The 22,926-nt window shown below is 38.9% G+C and overlaps 1 protein-coding gene, 1 non-coding gene and 1 pseudogene across 4 annotated transcripts in view; 1 reads left to right on the top strand and 2 right to left on the bottom strand.

Annotated features, from left to right (window-relative positions):
- Positions 1-12,986: 12,986 nt before the first annotated feature.
- Positions 12,987-22,926, top strand: part of LOC149749105 (periodic tryptophan protein 1 homolog pseudogene) — a 36,252-nt pseudogene continuing 26,312 nt past the window's right edge.
- On the bottom strand, positions 15,777-15,850 carry TRNAW-CCA (transfer RNA tryptophan (anticodon CCA)). Its single transcript has one exon. It is a non-coding gene; the product is annotated as a tRNA-Trp (tRNA).
- Positions 18,939-22,926, bottom strand: part of ZGRF1 (zinc finger GRF-type containing 1) — a 67,630-nt gene continuing 63,642 nt past the window's right edge. For all 3 annotated transcript variants that reach the window (XM_089911574.1, XM_089911575.1, XM_089911576.1), the window contains 4 exons: positions 21,470-21,646; positions 21,197-21,331; positions 20,214-20,475; positions 18,939-20,038 (listed from right to left, as the gene is read on the bottom strand). In XM_089911574.1, the coding sequence (XP_089767700.1) occupies positions 19,881-20,038; positions 20,214-20,475; positions 21,197-21,331; positions 21,470-21,646 (732 nt within the window). In that variant the 3' untranslated portion in view covers positions 18,939-19,880. The remainder of the gene's footprint in view (positions 20,039-20,213; positions 20,476-21,196; positions 21,332-21,469; positions 21,647-22,926) is intronic.

The following is a 22,926-nucleotide window of genomic DNA, read 5'->3' as shown; positions in this document are numbered from 1 at the left end:
TTGTTGCGAAGCACGGGATCTAGGCATGCAGATTTCAGTAGTTGCGGCACACGGGCTCAGTAGTTGTGGCTTGCAAGCTTTAGAGTGCAGGCTCAGTAGTTGTGGCTCACAGGCTGAGTTGCTCCGCGGCATGTAGGATCTTCCCGGACCAGGGCTCAAACCTGTGTCCCCTGCATTGGCAGGCGGATTCTTAACCACTGCGCCACCAGGGAAGTCCCTCTGTGTAATATTATAATGATGGCTATATGTCATTATACATTTGTCCAAACCCATAGAATTAGAATGTACACCACCAAGAGTGAACCCTAAGGTAAACTTTAGACTTTGGGTGATTATGATGTGTCAATGTAGGTTCATCCTTGATAAAAAAAAATGTACCATTCTGATGAGTGATGTTGATAATGGGGAGGCTGTGCGTGTGTGAGAGCAGAAGGTATATGGGAAATCTCTGTACCTCCTTCTCAATTTTGCTGTAAACCTAAGTGCGCTAAAAAAATAAAGTCCTTTCAAAAAAAATTAAAAGATAAATTCAAAGGAATCTCCCAGAGTATAGAAAAAAAAAAGTCAAAGACTAAACAACAGTAAGGAAAAGATATTGATATTTATCAGTCCAGGAGTCCATCATCTGACCAGTAGGAGTTTCAGAGAGGATAGAGAAAATAGAGAAGATGAAAGTATCTCAGAAGTGAAGAACTGGTGAACAGATTTAAAACAATGACAACAAAATTCATACAAGAGAATATGACTCAGCATTAGAAGGAATGAACTGCTGAGACACGTAGTTACATGGATATACCTGAAAACATGCTGAGTAAAGGACTTGAAAGAGTAGATACTGTATGGTTTGATTTACATGAAGTTTTAAGTCAGGTCAAACTGATCTGTGGTGACAGAGTGGATTAGTGGTTACCTTGGGTGGAGGGATTGATTGAATTAGTGGGATTTTTGCATGTTTGAAAAATCATTCTGGTGGGAAGAGTGACTGGAGGCAGTGAGTTGAAGAGCTTATTAGGGACGTATAACTTCTGGGCCTGTGGGACCTGTGAGATCAGTTATCATAAATGTGTTGTGGCACTAACCTGCACACTAGTATACTTTTCCCTAGAACACCAGCAGCCCAGGTGTAAGAAAATGGAAAAGGATGTTTAGACTAATCCATGGAAAAACGTGTAGCAGAGAGGCAATTCACCAAGGCAACTGAGAATGATTCAAAATAATGGTGACAGGAAGAGATAAAAGGCAGCTGATAGAATAGCAAGGAGTCAGGAGATGCGAGATCATGATGGGGCTGGAAAGTATGTGTAGGGGAAGTGAGGGGGAGAGGCTGTGGTCAGTGGCGTGCTGGAGTAATCTAGGAGCTGACAAATCCCAGGCAATTCTTTAAAAGTCTAGACAACATGGAATGAACTCTAAGATGCGCTGTTTAGTGAAAAAGACCAGATACAGGAAGATGTGTATAGTAGGCTACCAGGTAAAAGGGGAGACCATTTATATGTATGTACTTGCATGTTAGTAAACTATTTCTGGAAGGAAATATAAGAACCTTATAATATCAGTTGACTCTGCGGAGGAGAGCTAGGTAGCTGGGGGTCACAGGAGGGAAGGAGGCTTTTCGCTCTCTTCCCTTCTTCTCCTCTTGAATATTGACCCATGTGTATGTTATTACCTATTAAAAATATATAAATAAAATTTTAAGAACAAGGAAAAAGAAAATAGATGTGAGATAATGAATAAAAACAGAACGCAAAGTGAGGTATTCATGCTTCACATATAAAGGTATGCTTCAAATATATATACGCTTAGGCACATATGTGAACGAGTACTAGATGGTAAGAGAAACAAGCCCTAGTTGATTTGTTTATTTATTTATTTATTAGCCACGTGGCATGTGTGATCTTAGTTCCCTGATGGGGATTGAACCTGTGCCCCCTGCAGTGGAAGCACAGGGTCTTAACCACTGGACCACTAGGGAAGTTCCTGATTTGTTTTAGAGTATAAACGTGGGTCTCCCTCGTGGCGCAGTGGTTGAGAGTCTGCCTGCCGATGCAGGGGACGCAGGTTCATGCCCCGGTCTGGGAGGATCCCACATGCTGCGGAGAGGCTGGGCCCGTGAGCCATGGCCGCTGAGCCTGCGCGTCCGGAGCCTGTGCTCCACAATGGGAGAGGACACAGCAGTGAGAGGCCTGTGTACCGCAAAAAAAAAAAAAAAAAAAAGAATATAGACGAAAATGCTTAAAAAGAAGGCAATCAAAAAAGAAAAAAAAAAGCAGATCACTGGACATTCTAGATTATATTATCTAATGGCTAAACACTTAGCACCTACCATGCTGGTGCTGATCCCAAATTATTAATGCAAAATATGATTCTGAAGAGCCATTGGCACTAAAGTTATTCATGTAGCTTCTTCACAATATATGGTCTATTTTGTCCTTGGTCCTTTATATTCAGTCAGCTTGTTTAGAGTATGCCAGCACATAAAAGCAAGTCTCGGACTTCCCTGGTGGCGCAATGGTTAAGAATCGGCCTGTCAATGCAGGGGACACGGGTTCAAGCCCCAGTCTGAGAAGATCCCACATGCCACAGAGCAACTAAGCCCGTACGCCACAACTACTGAGCCCACGTGCCACAACTACTGAAGCCCACGCCTCGAGCCCATGCTCCACAACAAGAGAAGCCACCACAATGAGAAGCCTGCGCACCTCAACAAAGAGTAACCCCCGTTCGCCGCAACTAGAGAAAGCCCGGGCGCAACAACGAAGACCCAACGCAGCTGAAAATAAATAAATAAATAAATAAAAAGAAAAGATTGACTTTGTGGCAATAATTTAAAAAAAAAAAGCAAGTCTCATACAACATCTAGACTGAGCAATTACACTTTGCCTGATGCCCTGATCCTGTACTCATGTGATGTCACCATGCGGGTTGAGAAGGTTATTATCCATTCAAAACACTAGATAGGAAAAAAAAAAAAAACAAACACTAGATAGGGCCTGTGAGACCTAAAAGAAGTCACAGATGATCTGATTTTACACCCACATCCCCCACACACACACACCATCTGTGCTGAAAGACCTAGGATCTTTTCATGCCTCAGAATTTGTCAACCATGTGTCTTCCTCACTGTGCATATCCGTCCCTCTTTTACTTCTCACTGCCTTACTTGGTCCTCAAAGATCTGGTCTCTGCCTCACAACCCAAAGCCTGAAAGCCTGACATTAACTCTAGAGATAAGGAACCTGAGGATATAGAGGACAATGTATCTGAGCTCCCAGAGCATCATGGCCATGTTGGTTCTTGTTTCATTTAGAAGTGTACATTCCAAAAGAGTGGCCAAAGAAGCCCAATTTTCTTACCTCAAGAATTCCACCAAGTTTCTCCATCAGGGAGAGCTTTAGCTTGCCCCATGTAGGGGTAGAGTGATATGTAACTAGTTCACCTATACTCCACGTCTGGGCTGAGAAATAAAACAAGCTGCACATGTCTTCCAGACTGAACCAGACTGCTCTCCATTTACACAGGACCCGCCACAGAGTAGATGCTCAATGAATGCACTGACTTCAATGGAACCAAAGAATCTATCCCAAGAAGCCACAAATCCATCATCATTTAGCCAATAAAATCAATGTACTGGAAGTTTTTGTTTTAAAAGAAGCAATAGGTACCTTAAAACTTTCACTTAGGAAGTCTCCTTTACTAATTTTTTAACCTGAAAGTTGACTGCTTCCTGATTTTTCACACACACGCACACCTTCATTTACTGTATTATCAAAATCAGATTTGCCCAATTAGAAAGTAGAATAGTAAGGAATATCTATAATCAAGAGACTAACAAGAGTTTTTTAAAAAAATCAACCTAACTAGTGTTTCAGGATGAAAGGAACTCAGGGGCTTGCAGAGATACTTGGATTGTATTTTTCCTTTACTTTATAATCAAGTCATGCTAATATAAACCAGAAACATAACTTGAATTAAACATACATTTCACTCATGACTAATTACAAAGCAGGCATTTCAAATCAGTGTTGAGCTAATGCTTTTAGAACAATTATTTAATTTTCAGCGTCCAATATCTGTCAAGTAAATCACCAATTTCCATTTCATTCTTATTTAATATAAAAAAAATCAAATTAGTATAAAGCTATTTCACAGCTGTCTTTAAATTAAAACATAATCAAGAGCATGCAGCATTTGGGACTTGCTTTGGCATCTCCAAATCAAACATTCTTTTTGTTCAGATATTAAAGAACAATACCAATAGTTATGTTTTATTTTGAAGTTTTAAGCCGGGCTTCATAATCTCAGATTTTAACTTGTGATTTTTCACAAGTAACTCAAATATTGAAATGTATGTTTCTTTTTTTTTTTTTCCTTTTGCGGTACGCAGGCCTCTCACTGTTGTGGCCTCTCCCGTTGCGGAGCGCAGGCTCAGCGGCCATGGCTCACGGGCCAGCCGCTCCGCGGCATGTGGGATCTTCCCGGACCGGGGCACGAACCCGTGTCCCCTGCATCAGCAGGCGGACTCTCAACCACTGCGCCACCAGGGAAGCCTGAAATGTATGTTTCTAAGGACAGGGGTTGGCTGCAGAGTGGAGCAGAGTATGCAACATAATTATTAGTTTTTAACTAACTTTTGATAATAAGAACAGAATCACCAGCTCAGCTATTACTACATTTTTGTTAATAATCAGTTTTTCTTGCATTAAATCTAAACAGATCTTCTAGTAGCAAATGTAGACCTTTAAGACCTTCAAAGAAAAATCAACAATCCCATTTTCTAGCAAAATTTATTTACCAGGAAGGAATAGATTTTTCAAACAAATAAATTGTTAATAAAGTTTTGCATAATAAATTAACCAAGTTAAATTATCAGGAAATGAGCCTGTTTGGTTCGGTCAAAGACGATTTTTGGTTTTAGTGTCTTTCACTGCTTGATAAAGTGAAGTGACTTACCACGCAGGCAGTGCAGTGGAGCAGAAAAGACTCCACTGGATTAGTCTGGGTTCCAGCCCTGCCTGTATCCTGCCTTGTATGGTAGATTAGATGGATCACTTCAGTTTCTCTGACTGTTGGCTTCATCATTTATAAAATGGGGAAAATACCTGTTCTCCTCCCTAGGGATCATTGTGACGTTTGTGAAAGAATCTTGGAAGAAACCTCACACACATACCCTGTGTAAAGCAAAGGCAATTGGTGAGTGGATTAAAGCCTAGAAATTTCATTGTTTCATTATGTGATGCCTAAACTAACAGACTTTTTTATAAATAAAAATCTAGAGAACATTCTTATTTAATTCTGTCACTTATTGAGCACAAGATGGGAAACATTGTTTTAATGTTATTTCTATCTGGGGACTTCCCTGGTGGTCCAGTGGTTGGGACGACTCTGTGCTTTCACTGCAGGGGGCACGGGTTCAATCCCTGGTTGGGGAACTAGGATCCTGCATGCCACGCAGCGTGGCCAAAAATATATATATATTATTGCTATCTGTAGATATATGATGGCTCTAGCTGTAAAACTGGCCTGCTACTTTGAGTATATTGTAAAATCATGAGAAATTTTAATATTTGTTGTTTATTGAATGGGATACTCCTTAAAGTTCAGTTTGTGTCTATCTAACCTTGGTATCTGAGATGAAAAAGATAAAGCAGGCATTAGTCTGGATTTGGGAGATTTTTCTTTATCAAGAATTGTTATGGCCCTTTTCTTCTTGAAAATAGAAATTAAGGCCTTACTAATATTCAGGGTTCAGACAGTATGTTTTTGCTCAGAATAGATCATGAACCAAAAACAACTCTACAGTGGTCAACACCACCCAATCAGAAGAATGTTTTGATTTATTAAATTAATCTTTGAGAAAGTCGATAGATTCCCCAGCTCCTCTTACTGAGTGAGTTTTTGAAGGAAATAAAGAAGTGAGAGCTAACTGTCCCTCACCCCATTTCTGTTGTAACAGCCTTGGGGAGAAGGAATGCGTGAAGCTTGATTGTGCTCTGATGCGCAGGAGCTAGGGCAAGAACACTGTGTAGGCTCTGACCCCTGCATGTTCACAGACCTGCTGCACCAGACAGTACACCCTGGGATGGTGCTCTGTGAGCCAATCCAGATAGTCTCTCTCCAGGCTAGGAAAGATGAGAACCAGAGAAAAAGACACCAACACCGTATCCACTGTAAGTCATGTCCACCCAGAGGGAAAGAAAGCCTAAACTGTGAATCTCCGCCCTGGGCTGAGGGAAGCAAAAGAAGATAGACTGAGCCATTTCCATCTCTTCCCTTTTTTTCTCACACCACTATTACTTCTTTTTCTTTTCTAAAGTGCCTTGTGTAAAGGACTGCTTAATATGGTAAATTATGCAGGTGGGCTAGAAAAAAGAGAAAAGGTTGGCCCAGAAGCAATTCTGCAACACCAATGTTTTCTGTTAATTAGGTTTTAGAACTCTGTTAACTTTAATATACTGTAAATTATATAGATATATGCAACCCCACGTTCACTGAAGCATTACTTAAAATAACCAAGATATGGAAACAACTTAAGTGTCCATCAGTGGATGAGTGGATAAAGAAATTGTGGTATACAGTCAGCCCTCTAATCCACAAGTTCTGCATCCACAAATTCAACCAAACACAGATCAAAAATATGTGAAAAAAAATTCTAGAAAGTTCCAAAAAGCAAAACTTTAATTTGCCTCACTCCGGCAACTAGTTACATACATAGCATTTACATTGTACTAGGTATTATAAGTGATCTAGAGATTATCTAAAGTGTATGGGGAGCAAATCATAACTACATTGAGGCATCTCCTCACACCGGTCAGAATGGCCATCATCAAAAAATCTACAAACAATAAATTCTGGACAGGGTGTGAAGAAAAGGAAACCCTTCTACATTGTAGGTGGGAAATTGGTACAACCACTATGGAGGTTCCTTAAAAAACTAAAAATAGAGTTACCATATGATCCTACAATGCCACTCCTGGGCATATACCCAGAGAAAACAGTAATTCAAAAAGATACATGCACCTCAATGTTCATAGCAGCACTATTTACAAAAGCCAGGACATGGAAGCAACCTAAATGTCCATCAACAGATGAATGGCTAAAGAAGATGTGGTACATATATACAATGGAATATTACTCAGCCATAAAAAAGAATTAAGTAATGACATTTGCAGCAACGTGGATGGACCTAGAGATTGTCATACTGAGTGAAGTAAGTCAGAAAAGGACAAATATCACTTATATGTGGAATCGAAAAAAATGGTACAAATGAACTTATTTACAAAACAGAAATAGAGTCACCACAGTCTTATGGTTACCAGGGGGGAAAGGGCAGAGGGATAAATTGGGAGATTGGGATTGACATATACACGTTACTATATATAAAATAGACAACTAATAAGGACCTACTGTATAGCACAGGGAACTCTACTCAATACTCCATAATAACATGGGAAAAGAATCTTAAAGAGCAGATATAGGTATATGTATAACTGATTCACTTTGCTGTACAGCAGAAGGTAACACAACGTTGAAATCAACTATACTCCAATAAAAATTTTAAAAAAGAATTAAACACAAATCTCTGGCAGAGGCAAGGTTATCGCATTGTAGTGTTGAATAAAATTATTTAAAAAATATAGTATATGGTAGGATGTACATAGGTTATATGCAGTACTACACAATTTTATAGAAGAGACTTGAGCATCCATGGATTTGTAATCCAATGGGAGTTTTGGAACCAGCCTCCCTCGGATACCAAAGGATGACTGTGTATATACAATGGAATATTATTCAGCCATTAAAAAAAAGGAAATCTTGCCATTTACAACAACATCAATGAACCCTGAGGACATTATGCTAACTGAAATAAGTCAGACAGAGAAAGACAAATACCATATTGTCTCTCTTATATGTGGAATCTAAAAAACAAAAACAACAAAGCAAAAAATCTCATAGAACAGAGAACAGATCAGTGTGGATATGGGGGGCTGGGGTGGGAGAAATGGGTGAAGGGGGTCAAAAGGTAAAAAGAAAAAAAAATGGAATGTCAACTTATCAAAAAAAAAGTATTGCCATTAAGGAAAAAAATATATATATATACTATAAATTAGAGAAAAAATTAGGTATGTAATTATAAGATATAGCTACCCCTTAGCAAAAGTAGAATACCATATACTATACTATCAATCTCTTAACCACCTACTATACCTATTAACATTTATACCTATTATTATGTTCTATATAAGAATATTGCTAAATGAATCGGAAGTTCTTCTAAAGATTTTGATGTGTTCCTGTTTAAAAGGTTTCAGTAGTCTCTGTCACATTAAAATAACAGTGAAGACACATAAGGTAAGTATATGACACTCATAGCTGACCTAATCTCAGAAGTTGGGAGGAAGAGTCATGAGCTATAAGGATGACAGCACTGGACTGGGAACATGCCTGGTGGACTACCTATATAATGTCATTAGAAATGGGCAGGCACGCCTACCTAAAAATAAAAAGATTCTCCGCTCTCCTTTATTAACTGTTGCCTGGATCAAAAATACAAGAGGGACACGAACCAGGAAATGGGGCAGCCATACTTCTAAGTGCAGCTTCCTCTTTCGGAGACAGCTGGGATGCTGGGCCCACTCTACATCAGGATATTTGGCAATGGCTGGAGACTTTTTTAGTTGTCACAGCGTGTGGGGAAGGTGGAACTGGCATCTAAGGGTCAGGGGCCAGAGATGCTGCCAAACATCCTATGAGGCACAGGACAGCCCCCCACAGCAAAGAATTATCTACCCCCGCACGTCAAGAGCGCCAAAGTTGAGAGATCCTGCTGTACACCGTCAAGACCTCTTTCTACATCGTTGCAGAAATCAAAATTTCTTGAAACCTGACAAAATGAGACTGGATGTGGGAACTAATGGTAGCATGAGCACAGGTGGGGAAGACTGTATCAAAGTCTTTGAGTAGTATTAGATGAAAACCAGTAGGAGTTAGACTACGAGCTGTGCAACATCAGCCTGCCATCTAGGTGTAGATCTGAGATGGAAAGTCAACTGTCATCCAAATGAATAGGAAGTGAGTCCAAGGGCAATTCCCATGGTGTTTAGATAGCTCTCATAAGTATATGTAACAAAAATATATCCTCAGATGTACCAAGCCTCAAAAGTTATGTCATTTATACACTCTTCTCGGAAAAAAAAATTACTTGAGACCTAGCTCCAGATGGCCAAGAATGGATTGACTCAAGAAATGAAAAATAGGGCTTCTCTGCTGGTGCAGTGGTTGAGAGTCCGCCTGCCGATGCAGGGGACACGGGTTTGTGCCCCGGTCCGGGAAGATCCCACATGCCGCAGAGCGGCTGGGCCCGTGAGCCATGGCCGCTAAGCCTGCGCTTCCGGAGCCTCTGCACCGCAATGGGAGAGGCCGTGTACCGCAAAAAAAAAAAAAAAGAAATGAAAAATAGGGGAAGTTTGGGTAGCAAAACTCAGGAATAAAGTTTAAATATGTGTTGTCAAATTGTACAGCTCAGAGGTAAAGCGTGGCTCTGTAATACTTCCTTTAACTATTCCTTACCCAATGTAAGGAACTGTTGAGAATCACATCTCCCTCCCTCCCTCCCTCCCTCCCTTCCTTCCTTTGTATAGTTCATTTACAATGTTGTGTTAGTTTCAGGACAGCAAAGTGATTCAGTTATACATACATAAATATCTATTTTTTTCAGGTTCTTTTTCCTTATAGGTTATTACAAAACATTGAGTATAGTTCCTTGTGCTATACAGTAGGTCCTTGTTGGTTATCTATTTTATATATAGTAGTGTGTATATGTTAATCCCAAACTCCTAATTTGTCCCTCCTCCCCCTTTTCCCCTTTGGTAACCATAAGTTTGTTTTCTGTGTCTGTGGGTCTATTTCTGTTTTGTATATAAGTTCATTTGTATCATTTTTTATATAGATTCCACATATAAGCGATATGATATTTGTCTTTCTTTATCTGGTTTACTTCACTTAGGATGATAATCTTTAGGTCCATCTGTGTTGCTGCAAATGACATTATTTCATTCTCTTTTATGGCTGAGTAATACCCATTATATAAATATACCACATCTTCTTTATCCATTCCTCTGGCAATGACATTTAGGTTGTTCCCACATCTTGGCTATTGTAAATAGTGATACTATGAACATTGGGGTGCACATATCTCTTTGAATTATGGCTTTCTCTGAGTATATGTCCAAGAGTGGGATTGCAGGATCATATGGTAACTCTATTAGTTTTTTCAGGAACATCTATAGTGTTCTCCATAGTGGTGGACCAATTTACATTCCCACCAACAGTGTAGGAGGGTTCTTTTTTCTTCACACCCTCTCCAGCAATTATTATTTGTAGATGTTTTGATGATGGCCATTCTGACCGGTGTGACGTGATACCTCGTTGTAGTTTTGAGTTGCATTTCTCTAATAATTAGCAATGTTGAACATTTTTTCATGTGCCTGTGGGCCATCTGTATGTCTTCTTTGGAGAAGTGTGTACCTAGATCCTCTGCCCATTTTTTGATTGGGTTGTTTGTATTTTTGATATTGAGTTGTATTCTTTTTTTGGTATATTTTGGAGATTAATGTCTTGTCAGTCACATCATTTGCAAATATTTTCTCCCATTCTGTATGTTGTCTTTTCGTTTTACGGTTTCCTTTGCTGTGCAAAAGGCTCTTAAGTTTATTAGGTCCCATTTGTTTATTTTTGTTTTTATTCCCATTACTCTAGGTGACACATCCAAAAAGACATTGCTGTGATTTATGTCAAAGAATGTTCTGCCTATGTTTTCCTCTAGGAGTTTTATAGTATCTGGTCTTACATTTAGGACTTTAATCCATTTTGAGTTTGTTTTGTGTGTGGTGTTAGAGAATGTTCTAATTTCATTCTTTTACATGTAGCTGTCCAATTTTCCCAGCACCACCTATTGAAGAGACTGTCATTTCTTCACTGTATACTCTTGCCACCTTTGTCATAGATTAATTGACCATAGGTGTATGGATTTATTTCTGGGCTTTCTATCCTATTCCATTAATCTGTATTTCTGTTTTTGTGCAAGTACTATATTGTTTTGATGACTATGGCTTTGTAGTATAGTCTGAAGTCAGGGAGCCTGATTCCTCCAGCTCTTTTTTTGTTTCTCAAGATTGCTTTGACTATTTGGGGTCTTTCGTGTTTCCATACAAATTTAAAAATTATTTGTTCTAGTTCTGTGAAAAATGCCATTGGTAATTTGATAGGGATTGCCTTGAATCTGTAGATTGCTCTGGGTAGTATTGTCATTTTGACAACATTGATTGTTCAAGTCCAAGAACACGGTACATCTTTCCATCTGTTTGTGTCATCTTCAGTTTCTTTTATTAGCTTCTTATAGTTTTCAGAGTACAGGTCTTCTGCCTCCTTAGGTAGGTTTATTCCTAGGTATTTTATTCTTTTTGATGTGATGGTAAATGGGATTGTTTCCCTAATTTCTCTTTTCTGATCTTTCATTGTTAGTGTATAGAAATGCAACAGATTTCTGTGTATTAATTTTGTATCCTGCGACTTACTGAATTCATGGATGAGCTCTAGTAGTTTTCTGGTAGCGTCTGTAGGATTTTCTATGTGTATTACCATGTCATCTGCAAACAGTGACAGTTTTACTACTTCTTTTCCAATTTGGATTCCTTTTATTTCTTTTTCTTCTCTGATTGCCATGGCTAGGACTTCCAGAAATATGTTGAATAAAAGTCACAAGAGTGGACATCCTTGTCTTGTTCCTGGTCTTAGAGGAAATGGTTTCAGCTTTTCACCACTGAGTATGATGTTAGTTGTGGGTTTGTCATATATGGCCTTTATTATGTTGAGGTAGGTTCCCTGTATGCCCACTTTCTGGAGAGTATTTATCATAAATGGGTGTTGAATTTTATCAGAAGCTTTTTCTGCGTCTATTTAGATGATCTTATAGTTTTTATTCTTCAATTTGTTAATGTGGTGCCTCACACTGATTGATTTGCAGATATTGAAAAGTCCTTGCTCTGTACTTCCACTGCAGGGGGCACAGGTTCAATTCCTGGTCAGGGAACTAAGATCCCTCAAGCTGGGCAGCATGGCCAAAAAAAATTAAAAATAAAAATAAATAAATTTTAAAAGTCCTTGCATCCCTGGGATAAATCCCACTCAGCATGGTGCATGACTCTTTTAATGTATTGTTGAATTCGGTTTGCTAGTATTTTGTTGAGGATTTTTGCGTCTATGTTCATCAGTGATATTGGCCTGTAATTTTCTTTTTTGGGATATCTTTGTCTGATTTGGTATCAGGGTGATGCTGGCCTCGTAGAATGAGTTCAGAAATGTTCCTTCCTCTGCCATTTTTTGGAATAGTTTCAGAAGGATAGGTGTTAACTGTTGTCTAAATGTTTGGTAGAATTCGTTTGTGAAGCTGTCTGGTCCTGGATTTTCATTTGTTGGGAGTTTTTAAATCACAGATTCAATTTCAGTACTTGTAATTAGTCTGTTCATATTTTCTATTTCTTCCTGGTTAAGTCTCGGGAGATTGTACCTCTCTAAGAATCTTTCCATTTCTTTCTTTTTTTTTAAAAAATTATTACTAGGTTACTTTACACTCTTTTCTTACTAAGATTTTTTTTTTTTTGGCTGTGTTGTGTCTTTGTTGCTGCACAGGGGCTTTCTCTAGTTGTGGCAAGTGGGGACTGCTCTTTGTTCTGGTGTGCGGGCTTCTCACTGCGGTGTCCTCTCCTGCTGCGGAGCATCGGCTCTAGGCCCGCGAGCTTCAGTAGTTGTGGCCCGCGGGCTTCAGAGTGCAGGCTCAGTAGTTGTGGCGCATGGGCTTAGTTGCTCCGTGGCATGTGGGATCCTCCCGGACTGGGGCTCAAACCCGTGTCCCCTGGATTGGCAGGCAAATTCTTAACCACTGTGGCACCAGGGAAGCCCCTGTCCATTTCTTCTACCTAGAATAATCTGTAGAGCTTAGTGAAAAGGAAGTGAAACATCTTATTAATGAAGCAAAGGAAAAATTACAAGAAAAAGGTGGCAGTGATGAAGAGGAGACAGGTGATCCTTCAGAAGATGGCATGCAGGGTGCCTGTACCCAGGCCCGACCTCGGGAGCCCCTGGAGGATGGTGACCCAGAGGATGACAGGACGCTGGATGATGATGAGCTGGCTGAGTATGACTTAGATAAATATAATGAAGAAGGTGACCCAATACTGAAACTCTTGGTGAATCTCTTTTGGGTCTTACAGTCTATGGGCGTAATGATCAAGATCCTTATGTTACTCTGAAAGATACAGAGCAGTACGAATTTGAAGTTTTCTTGATTAAGCCCAATGACATTCTCATAGTTTGTGGCAGAGCCGAACAGGACCAATGCAATTTAGAGGTACATGTTTATAATCAATAAGAAGATTCTTTTTATGTCCACCATGATATCCTGTTGTCTGCATACCCTTTGAGTATGGAATGGCTGAATTTTGATCCTAGCCCAGATGATTCAACTGGAAATTACATTGCTGTGGGAAACATGACCCCCGTCATTGAAGTGTGGGATTTCGATATAGTGGAACTCTTTAGAGCCAGTCTTTACATTTAGAAATAAGCTATCAAAAAAGAAGAAAAAGAAAGGAAAGATGAATTCCTCAGCAGATGGGCATACCGATGCTGTCCTTGACCTTTCTTGGAATAAGCTGATCAGAAATGTGCTGGCCAGTGCATCAGCTGAAAGCACTGTTATTCTGTGGGATACGTCCTTGGGGAAACCAGCAGCCAGCCTTGCCATACATACAGACGAGATCCAGACTCTCCAGTTTCATCCATTTGAAACACAGACTCTGATTTCTGGATCATATGATAAGTCAGTGGCTTTGTGTGACTGCCGAAGTCCAGAGGAAAGCCATCAAATGTGGCGATTCAGTGGGCAGATTGAGAGTGACTTGGAATCACTTTTCACCTTGTCATTTTTTGGCCAGTACAGATGACGGTTTTGTATATAATTTGGATGCACGCTCAGATAAGCCAGTTTTTACACTTAATGCACACAATGATGAAATTTCTCGTCTTGATCTAAGCAGTCAAATCAAGGGCTGTCTTGTGACTGCATCAGCAGACAAGTATGTGAAGAATCTGTCCATTTTATTGGAATATAGTTTTTCGTAGTAGACTCTTATGATCCTTGGTATTTCTGTAGTGCCGGTCGTGACTTCTCCTTTTTCATTTCTGATTCGGGCCCTCTCCCTTTTTTTCTTGATGAGTTTGGCTTAAGGTTTATCAATTTTGTTTATCTTTTCAAAGAATCAGTTTTCGTTTCATTGATCTTTTCTATGGTGCTCTTCATCTCTATTTCACTTATTTCTGCTCTGATCTTTATGATTTCTTTCCTTTAACTAACTTTGGGTTTTGTTTGTTCTTCTTTCTCTAGTTGCTTTAGGTGTAAGGTTAGGTTGTTTGAGATTTTTCTTGTTTCCTGAGGTAAGCTTGTATTGCTATACACATCCCTCTTAGAACTGCTTTTAGAATTGCTGCATCCCATAGGTTTTGGATCACTGTGTTTTCATTTTCATTTATCTCTAGATAGTTTTTGAGTTCTTCTTTGATTTCTTCAATGATCCATGGGTTGTGTAGTAGCATATTGTTTAGCCTCCATGTGTTTGTTTTTTGCAGTTTTTTTCTTGTAGCTGATTTCTAATCTCATAGTGTTGTGGTCAGAAAAGATGCTTGATATGATTTCAGTTTTCTTAAATTTACTGAGGCTTGCTTTGTGGCCCAGCATGTGATCTATCCTGGAGAATGTTCCACCTGCACTTTAAAAGAATGTATATTCTGCTGCTTTTGGATGGAATGCTCTATAAATATCAATTAAGTCCATCTGGTCTAATGTGTCATTTAAGGCCTGTGTTTTCTTATTGATTTTCTGTCTTGATGATCTGTCCATTGATGAAAATGTGTTGTTAAAGTTCCCCACTATTATTGTATAAGTGTCAATTTCTCCTTTTATGTCTGTTAACATTTGCCTTATATATTGAGGTGCTCCTATGTTGAGTGCATGTTATTTGGAATTGTTATATCTTCTTGGATTGATCCCTTGATCATTATGTAGTGTCCTTCTTTGTCTCTTGTAACAGTCTTTATTTTAAAGTCTATTTTGTCTGATATGAGTATTGCTACTCCAGGTGTCTTTTGATTTCTATTTGCATGGAATACCTTTTTTTATCCCCTCACTTTCAGTCTGTATGTGTGTCTCTAGATCTGAAGTGCCTCTCTTGGAGACAGCATATATACAGGTCTTGTTTTTGTATCCATTCAGCCAGTCTGTGTCTTTTGGTTGGAGCATTTAATCCATTTACATTTGAGGTAATTATCGATATGTATATTCTTATTGCCATTTTGTTAATTGTTTTGGATTTGTTTTTGTAGGTCTTTTTTATTCCTTTCCTCTTTTATTCTGTTATCCTGTGATTTGATGACTATCTTTAGTATTGTGTTTGGATTCCTTTTTCTTTTGTGTGTGGTGGTATATCTATTATAGATTTTTGGTTTGTGGTCACCATGAGGTTTTGATATAGAAGTCTGTATATATATATGATTGTTTTAAGTTGCCAGTCTCTTTTTCTTAACATTTATTTATTTATTTGGCTGCGCCAAGTCTTAGTTGTGGCACACAGCATCTTCGTTGCAGCATGCAGGATCTTTAGTCACAGCATGTGGGATCTTTAGTTGCAGCATGCGGGCTCTTAGTTGCAGCATGTGGGATCTAGTTCCCTGACCAGGGATTGAACCTGGGCCCTCCTGCATTGGGAGCATGGAGTCTTAACCACTGGACCACCAGGGAGGTCCCAAATTGCTGGTCTCTTAATTTCAGATATCCTGCATTTGCACTCTTCTCATGATTACTGGTTTAGATGTTATATTTGTATGTGAATGATTTCCTACCTTTACTATATGTTTGCCTTTACTAGTGACCTTTCCCAATTTGTAGGTTTCGTGTTTCTAGTTGTGGCCTTTTCTGCCTAGAGAAGTTCTTTTAGCATTTGTTATATAGCTGGTTTGGTGGTGCTGAATTCTTTTAGCTTCTGCTTATCTGTAAAGCTTTTGATTTCTCCATCAAATCTGACAGCCTTGCTGGGTAGCGTATTCTTGGTTGTAGGTTTTTCCCTTTCATCACTTTAAATGTATTGTGCCATCCCCTCTGGCCTGCAGAGTTTCTGCTGAAAAATTAGCTGATAACCTTATGGGGATTCCATTACATGTTATTTGCTGGTTTCCCTGGCTGCTTTTAATATTTTCTCTTTATCTTTAATTTTCATCAGTTTGATTACTATGTGTCTCAGCATGTCCCTCCTTGGGTTAATCCTATATGAGACTCTCTGCACTTCCTGGACTTGGGTGACTTTCCTTTCTGTTGTTAGGGAAGTTTTCAGCTATTATCTCTTCAAATACTTTCTCAGGCTCTTTCTTTCTCTTCTCCTTCTGGGACCCCTATAATGTGAATGTTGGTGCATTTGATGTTGTCCCAGAGGTCTCTTAAACTGTCCTCATTTCTTTTTCTTTATTCTGTTCCATGGCAGTGATTTCCACCATTCTGTCTTCCAGCTCACTTATCCATTCTTCTGCCTCATATATTCTGCTATTGATTCCTTCTAGTGTGTTTTTCATTGCAGCTATTGTATTCTTCAACTCTGGTTGTTCTTTATGTTTTCTAACTCTTTGTTAAAAACTTCTTGTAGCTTATCGCTCTGTGCATCCATTCTTTCCCTGAGTTCTTGGATCATCGTTATGATCACTACTCTGAACTCTTCCTCAGGTAGATAGCCTATCTCTGTGTCACTTAGTTGTTCTTCTGGGGTTTTGACTTGTTCTTTTGTCTGGAACATATTCCTTTGCTATCTCATTTTGTCTACATTTATATTTGTATTTTTATATATATGGAAGGTTATGTTTCTCAACCTTGGATAAGGGGCCCTCTATGGGAGGTGTCCTATGAGTCCCAGCAGTACACTTGCCTCTTGTCACCCAAGGGCCAGGGACCAGCTGGTCCCAAGGTAGGTTATGATCTATGTCTGCTGACTTGGTTCCACAGGCTGCCGGATCTTAGATTTCGTGCTTCTGGTGTCTGCCCCTGGTGGGTGAGGCTGGTCTAGAGGCTTGTGCAGGCTTCCTGGTGGGAGGGGCCAGTGCCTGGGCACTGGTGGGTGGAGCTGGGTCTTGGCCCTCTGGTGGGTGGGGCCATGTCTAGGGGCATGTCAAGAGGTGGCTGTGGGCCCAGGACCTTGTTAGGCAGCCTGTCTGCTGATGGGTGGGGCTGTGTTCCTGCCCTATTGTTTGGCCTGAGGCGTCCCAGCACTGGAGTCCACAGGCTTTTGGGGTGGGCCAGGTCTTGGTCCCAAAATGGCAGTCTCCAGGACAGTTCACACTGATGGATGCTCCCCAGTAGGCCCACCACTGGTGTCTTTGTCCTCACAGTGAGCCACAGCTGCCCTCCACCTTCCCAGGAGACCCTCTAAGACCAGCAGGTAGGTCTGGCCCAGGCTCCTATGAAGTCACTGCTTTTGCCCTGGGTCCTGGTGCGCATGAGACCTTGTGTGTACCCTCCCAGAGTGGAGTCTGTTTCCCCCAGTCCTGTGGAGCTCCTGCACTCAAGTGCTGCTGGCCTTCAAAGCCAAATGCCCTGGGGGCTCCTTCTCCTGATGCCAGACCCCCCGGCTGAGGAGCCTCACGAGGGGCTCAGAACTCTCCTGTGGTAGAACTTTTGTCATATAATTGTTCCCCAGTTTGTGGGTTGCCGACCCGGGGGTTATGAGATTTGATTATATCGTGTGTGTCTCTCCTACCATCTTGTTGGGTTTCTTCTTTATGTCTTTGGATGTAGAACATCTTTTTGGTAGGTTCCAGTCTTTTTAATTTTTTTTTTTCAGTCTTTTTCATTTTTAATCTCCTCATAAGAGAAGATGAGCTCAAGGTCCTTCTGTTCTGCCATCTTGTGTTTTGTGAAAATGTGGCTCCTTTCTTGTCCATGTAATTGACATAAGGTGGCACTCAAGTTTGCATTCTCAGTAGAGTTGGGAAGTAAACTGGTCCATTAAGGTTACTCCTTTTCTTCTGGTTGTAAGACACGCAATTCCAGGGTAGAAAAGTAACTTCCAACTAAGCAAGGCCTCTTTGAGGTAATGGCAGATTGTTAAAGGCTTCTCTCCCCTCCTGTTTCCCCGGATGGTGATGTGGAGCTCATCTGGGGCACCCACCCTGTCTAGACTACAGGTGGCATCTCACATGCTATCTTCAGGCCTGGGTCTCTGTCCTAGTGAATCTACTGAGGATGTGCTGGGCTCAAGGGGCTTTTGGGCCCCACCAGGGTCCCCAAGGGGCAATGAGTAATTTCTGAGGTGTCTCCTATTCAGTCAGGTATTGCCTGGAACTCGAGAGTCACATCTTTCACTTACATTAAAGAGCAAATGCTGTTGCAATCATTAACACATTGTGGACAAGGCTTGGAGAATTACAACTTTTGTTTCTTCGTTAGATTTATTTTTCTCCCAAACAAAAGAAGAGTTTCATAGAGGTAGACTGGTCATTTTTTACAGTGAAGTAATTCAAGTAAGCAATTTTCTGCATCTTTAAAATAAATGTTGGGCTTCCCTGGTGGCGCAGTGGTTGAGAGTCCGCCTGCCGATGCAGGGGACACGGGTTCATGCCCCGGTCCGGGAGGATCCCACATGCCACAGAGCGGCTGGGCCCGTGGGCCATGGCTGCTGGGCCTGCGCATCTGGAGCCTGTGCTCCGCGGCGGGAGAGGCCACAGCAGTGAGAGGCCCGCGTACCGCAAAAAAAAAAAAGAAAAAAAAAATCGACTCGAATCACTCAAAAAATATGAGTTTTTAATTGGTAAAGACAAATATTTCATTGGTATTAATTATAATCAAGCCCTTGCCATTTTTCCATGTAGGATAAGTAAATGTTCCTTTGTTAATAAATGGCTAAAAATCATATAACAAATGGTTTATTTACATATTTACATATGGAATATAAGGATAGAAAAAAGACTGAAGCAATATGTTAGCAATTATTATCTCTGGGTAGTGAATCTCCAGGTGCTTTTTATTTTCCATTGTATACTCTTCTGTATTTTGCAGATTTTCTATAAGGGGAATGTATTCTTTTTATAATATTTTAAAATCCATTATATACTATGTATACCAATAACTACTATGCAAATAAATGCACAGGAAAAAGACTATAGAATGAAATGAGCCAAAGGGAGTCTTTCATCCATCCATTCATTCATTCATTCATTCATCCAACAGATACTTATTGAGCACCTACTATACCAGGGTCATGGCAAGTTTTGAGCACTGCTGTCTTCAGGAATGAACTTTTAGTTCATTTCTCTTCTTTCTTTTGTACTGCTTAAAAGTTTTATTGTGAATATGTTTTTACTTATAAAATGACAGGGCATTATAATTATTTTTAAAAGATTCAGCTAGAGCTGTAGTTCAGAAAGGAGTGTGTTGGTATAACTGTGTAGACATGTTTTAACAGATGAGCTTTTGAGATATTCACTTATTTTTGAAGTAACATTGGTATTCCCCATAAAGGCTTTTTCTTGCTCCTTATAAAATTAATTTCTTTAGCAAACAGAAGCCATAATTTTTAGAAAAAAATTATTTTTATTAGTGAGATTTTATATTACTTTCAACATCTGCCTATCTTGATATAAGTAACTATACTTTTTCTGAAGAGCAAAATTTTACATGTTTATTTACTTTTGTTTAAATGTCTGTCTTTTTTATTTCAATAATGGGTTTGGGGTAATAAAAATATACAAATGTATAGTGTAAAATGAATTTGAAATTATATAAATACAAACTACATCATGTCTTTTTGCAAATAAGATTTATCTTTAGATTTATCTTTTTCACTCTTTTTCTTCTGTTTTTCTTCTGCTTGTTTTTCAAAATAATCTTTAAGGAGATGGTTCAGCTGTGGTTCATACTGGCTTGCATGTTGCAATCCATCTTCCCTCCCTTAGAAAGACACAAAACATGAGACAACTATACTTTACAGTAGTTTCCATATTATCATTTCACTCATCTCCCATAGTGGCAAATTCAGAGCTGTTCCTACCTGAACCACCCCAAGCACTAACCCAAAAGTCAGTTTTAATTCAAAATGCTTGAATTAAATACATTTTTATTTTACCTTCACAGTGTTGGATCACACGCCCCCATAGTCGATTTTTCCTCAGACAGGCTAAATTTCCTACAATCAACAAATGCCTCCTTCCTCTGGTCAATGCAACATTCATTCTTTTTTCTGAATCAATAAATCCTACTTGTCTGGTCCTTACGCAGGACAGAATAATGATCTCCTTTTCAGCTCCCTGAAAAGCATCTACTGTGGACACCTGCACAGCTTTCGTATCAGTATGGTCGAAGTCCACAGCACTGAGTAAATGACAGAGCTGTGGAGGAAAGAAGACAAGGCTCATGTGGTGCAGACGTCATGAAGAACCTACGCCTCTCAACCTACCCACAGCAGCTGTCATCATTTAACTAATAGTGGGTAATTTTCATTTTCTTTTTTATTACTCACAGAGATTTGGCTAATTTCTGAAATGATAAATAACTAATGATAATGTAAGTTATGAAACAAAATCAAAGTGATGATTTATCTTTTGCTAGGAAACTTATTTAGATATGCTAATTTAGAGCTGATAAACTAAATGAAACAGATGAAAAATACTAAAAATAAATAAATATAAATGAAAACTAGTTAGAAGTAACTGGCTTGTGTGTAGATTAATATCTGGTATCTATCTTTGATTTACTGATAAAATGTAATAATAATGAAAGAACATTTTGGAAAACAGATTCAATCCCATCTGTCCCAAAACACAAAGCATATACCATATTTCCTTCCCTCTAATTTGTTTATTTGCATTTTTGCCCCAACAGCTGTAAACTGAATTTAATTAAACCTTGTTAGGTTTACATTTAATTATACAGAAAAAAAGCCAGACTAGACAAAAGTCTGAATGCTGTTTTAATATAGTAACTACGGTCCCCAAAGTTTTTCTAGCACCAAACCAACACAAACCAAACTACTACAAATGTAATATAAAATATTATAATATGAAGTTATAATATTTAATAATGATAAATATCATAATAAGTAATACAAACCTTGTACATTTGGGATTTGTACAATGTTATCACCCCAATCATAGAGCCCGCTACTCCACTTGCAATCAGTGATTGGATGAGCTTGAGTGTGAAAGCAGCTTCTGCCACATTATGAAAGCTGTTATCTCTTTCAATCTGGAATAAGAAACAGAACCTAAAATACATTTCCCAGAAACACTACGGAAAGACCATGAAAAGCATGCAAACAACAACAATAAAATTAAAACAGGAAACTAAACTGTGTTGACTCTTATCAACCCTAATGTCATTTACCTGTTCCAGTCCTTTAACATTATAGAAACACAGGGTTGGGAGCCATTCCAGTAAAGGGCTCCTCTCTGTTTCTGAAACACCATTCATGAGGTTTCCTTCATAAAACAGATCATTAGCAATAGCACTGATTGTAGGGTGACAACGGTACTGGGTTCTCAATAGAACTGGTTTGTGACCCTAAGAAATTTAAGTGCAGAAAAATAAAGAATTAAAACAGCATTTTTTTTTCTTAGTGGAAAAAAAAATCCACAATAATTTTTTTTTCACAATAATATTTTAAAGTTTAAAAATACTGCCATATTGTGCTCTTAGTAAATTATAACCATGATAAAATGAATAAAAAGAATTTTTTTGAATTTACTAAAAATATTTTTATAGTAAACTTTTTATACCAGAAAATTATAAAATATAAACAAATCTTAGACTGTCTAATAAGTATGGTACCTAACATCATGCTTTCATAATCTATATGGAATTGGCCTAACACTAAATTGAAAATAAATCTTTAAAAAAATTAGAAACTGCTGTTGATAACTCATTAACTATCCTCCTTAGGTACAAGCCATTTTTCATTCTGAATCTTCAAAGAAGTTTCCGATTTTCTTAATACATCATAAACCAACTCCCATCTACTTCAGGGCTTTCCTTGAGTATGTTCTTTATTTGCAAAATGTTCTGTAATATTGTTTGAACATTTTGAATAGTTACAAGGCACGCTAATAATATGTAATAAAATGCAGGATTAGTGACCACATGGACAAAGGATCTTCTATGAGGGAGAAATATGTGAGGAAAAAAATCAATCCCCAATACTCTTTTAGGGCATAAATATGTGAAAAGACAACCCACCAAATGGAAGAAAATATTTGCAAATCATATATCTGATAAGGAATTAATATCCAAAATATATAAAGAACTCCTATAACTCAACAACACAACAAACAACCCAATTCAAAAATAGGCAAAGGGCTTGAATAGGCATTTTTCCAAAGATAAGTGCATGAAAAGATGCTCAACATGATTAGACATTAGGGAAACCACAATGAGATACCACTTTATACCCATTAAGTTAGCTGTTATTTTAAAAAATGAAAAATAACAAGTGTTGGTGAAGATGTGGAGGAATTAGAACCCTTGTACATTGCTGTTGGGAATGTAAAATGGAGCAGCAGCGATGGAAAAGAGTTTGGCAGTTTCTCAAAAGTTAAACATAGAATTACCATCAGATCCAGCAGTTGCACTTCTGGGTGTATACTCAGAAAAACTGAAAGCAGAGACTTGAACAGATAATTGGTACCAATTTTCCTAACAGCATTATTCACGATAGCTGAAGGGTGGAAACAACCCCAATGTCCATCAACAGATGAGTGGATAAATAAAATGTGGTGTACACATAAAGCGATGCACTATTAATTTAGCCTTAACAAGGAATAAAATTCTGACACATACTAAAACAT

Source organism: Delphinapterus leucas, chromosome 5 (genome assembly GCF_059928025.1).
Source record: "Delphinapterus leucas isolate spDelLeu-1000000601 "Yukka" chromosome 5, BTC_Dleu_Yukka2, whole genome shotgun sequence".
Classification (NCBI taxonomy): Eukaryota; Metazoa; Chordata; class Mammalia; order Artiodactyla; family Monodontidae; genus Delphinapterus; species Delphinapterus leucas.
The sequence above is the reverse complement of the archived record's forward strand: the minus strand, read 5'-3'. Positions and strand labels throughout refer to the sequence as shown.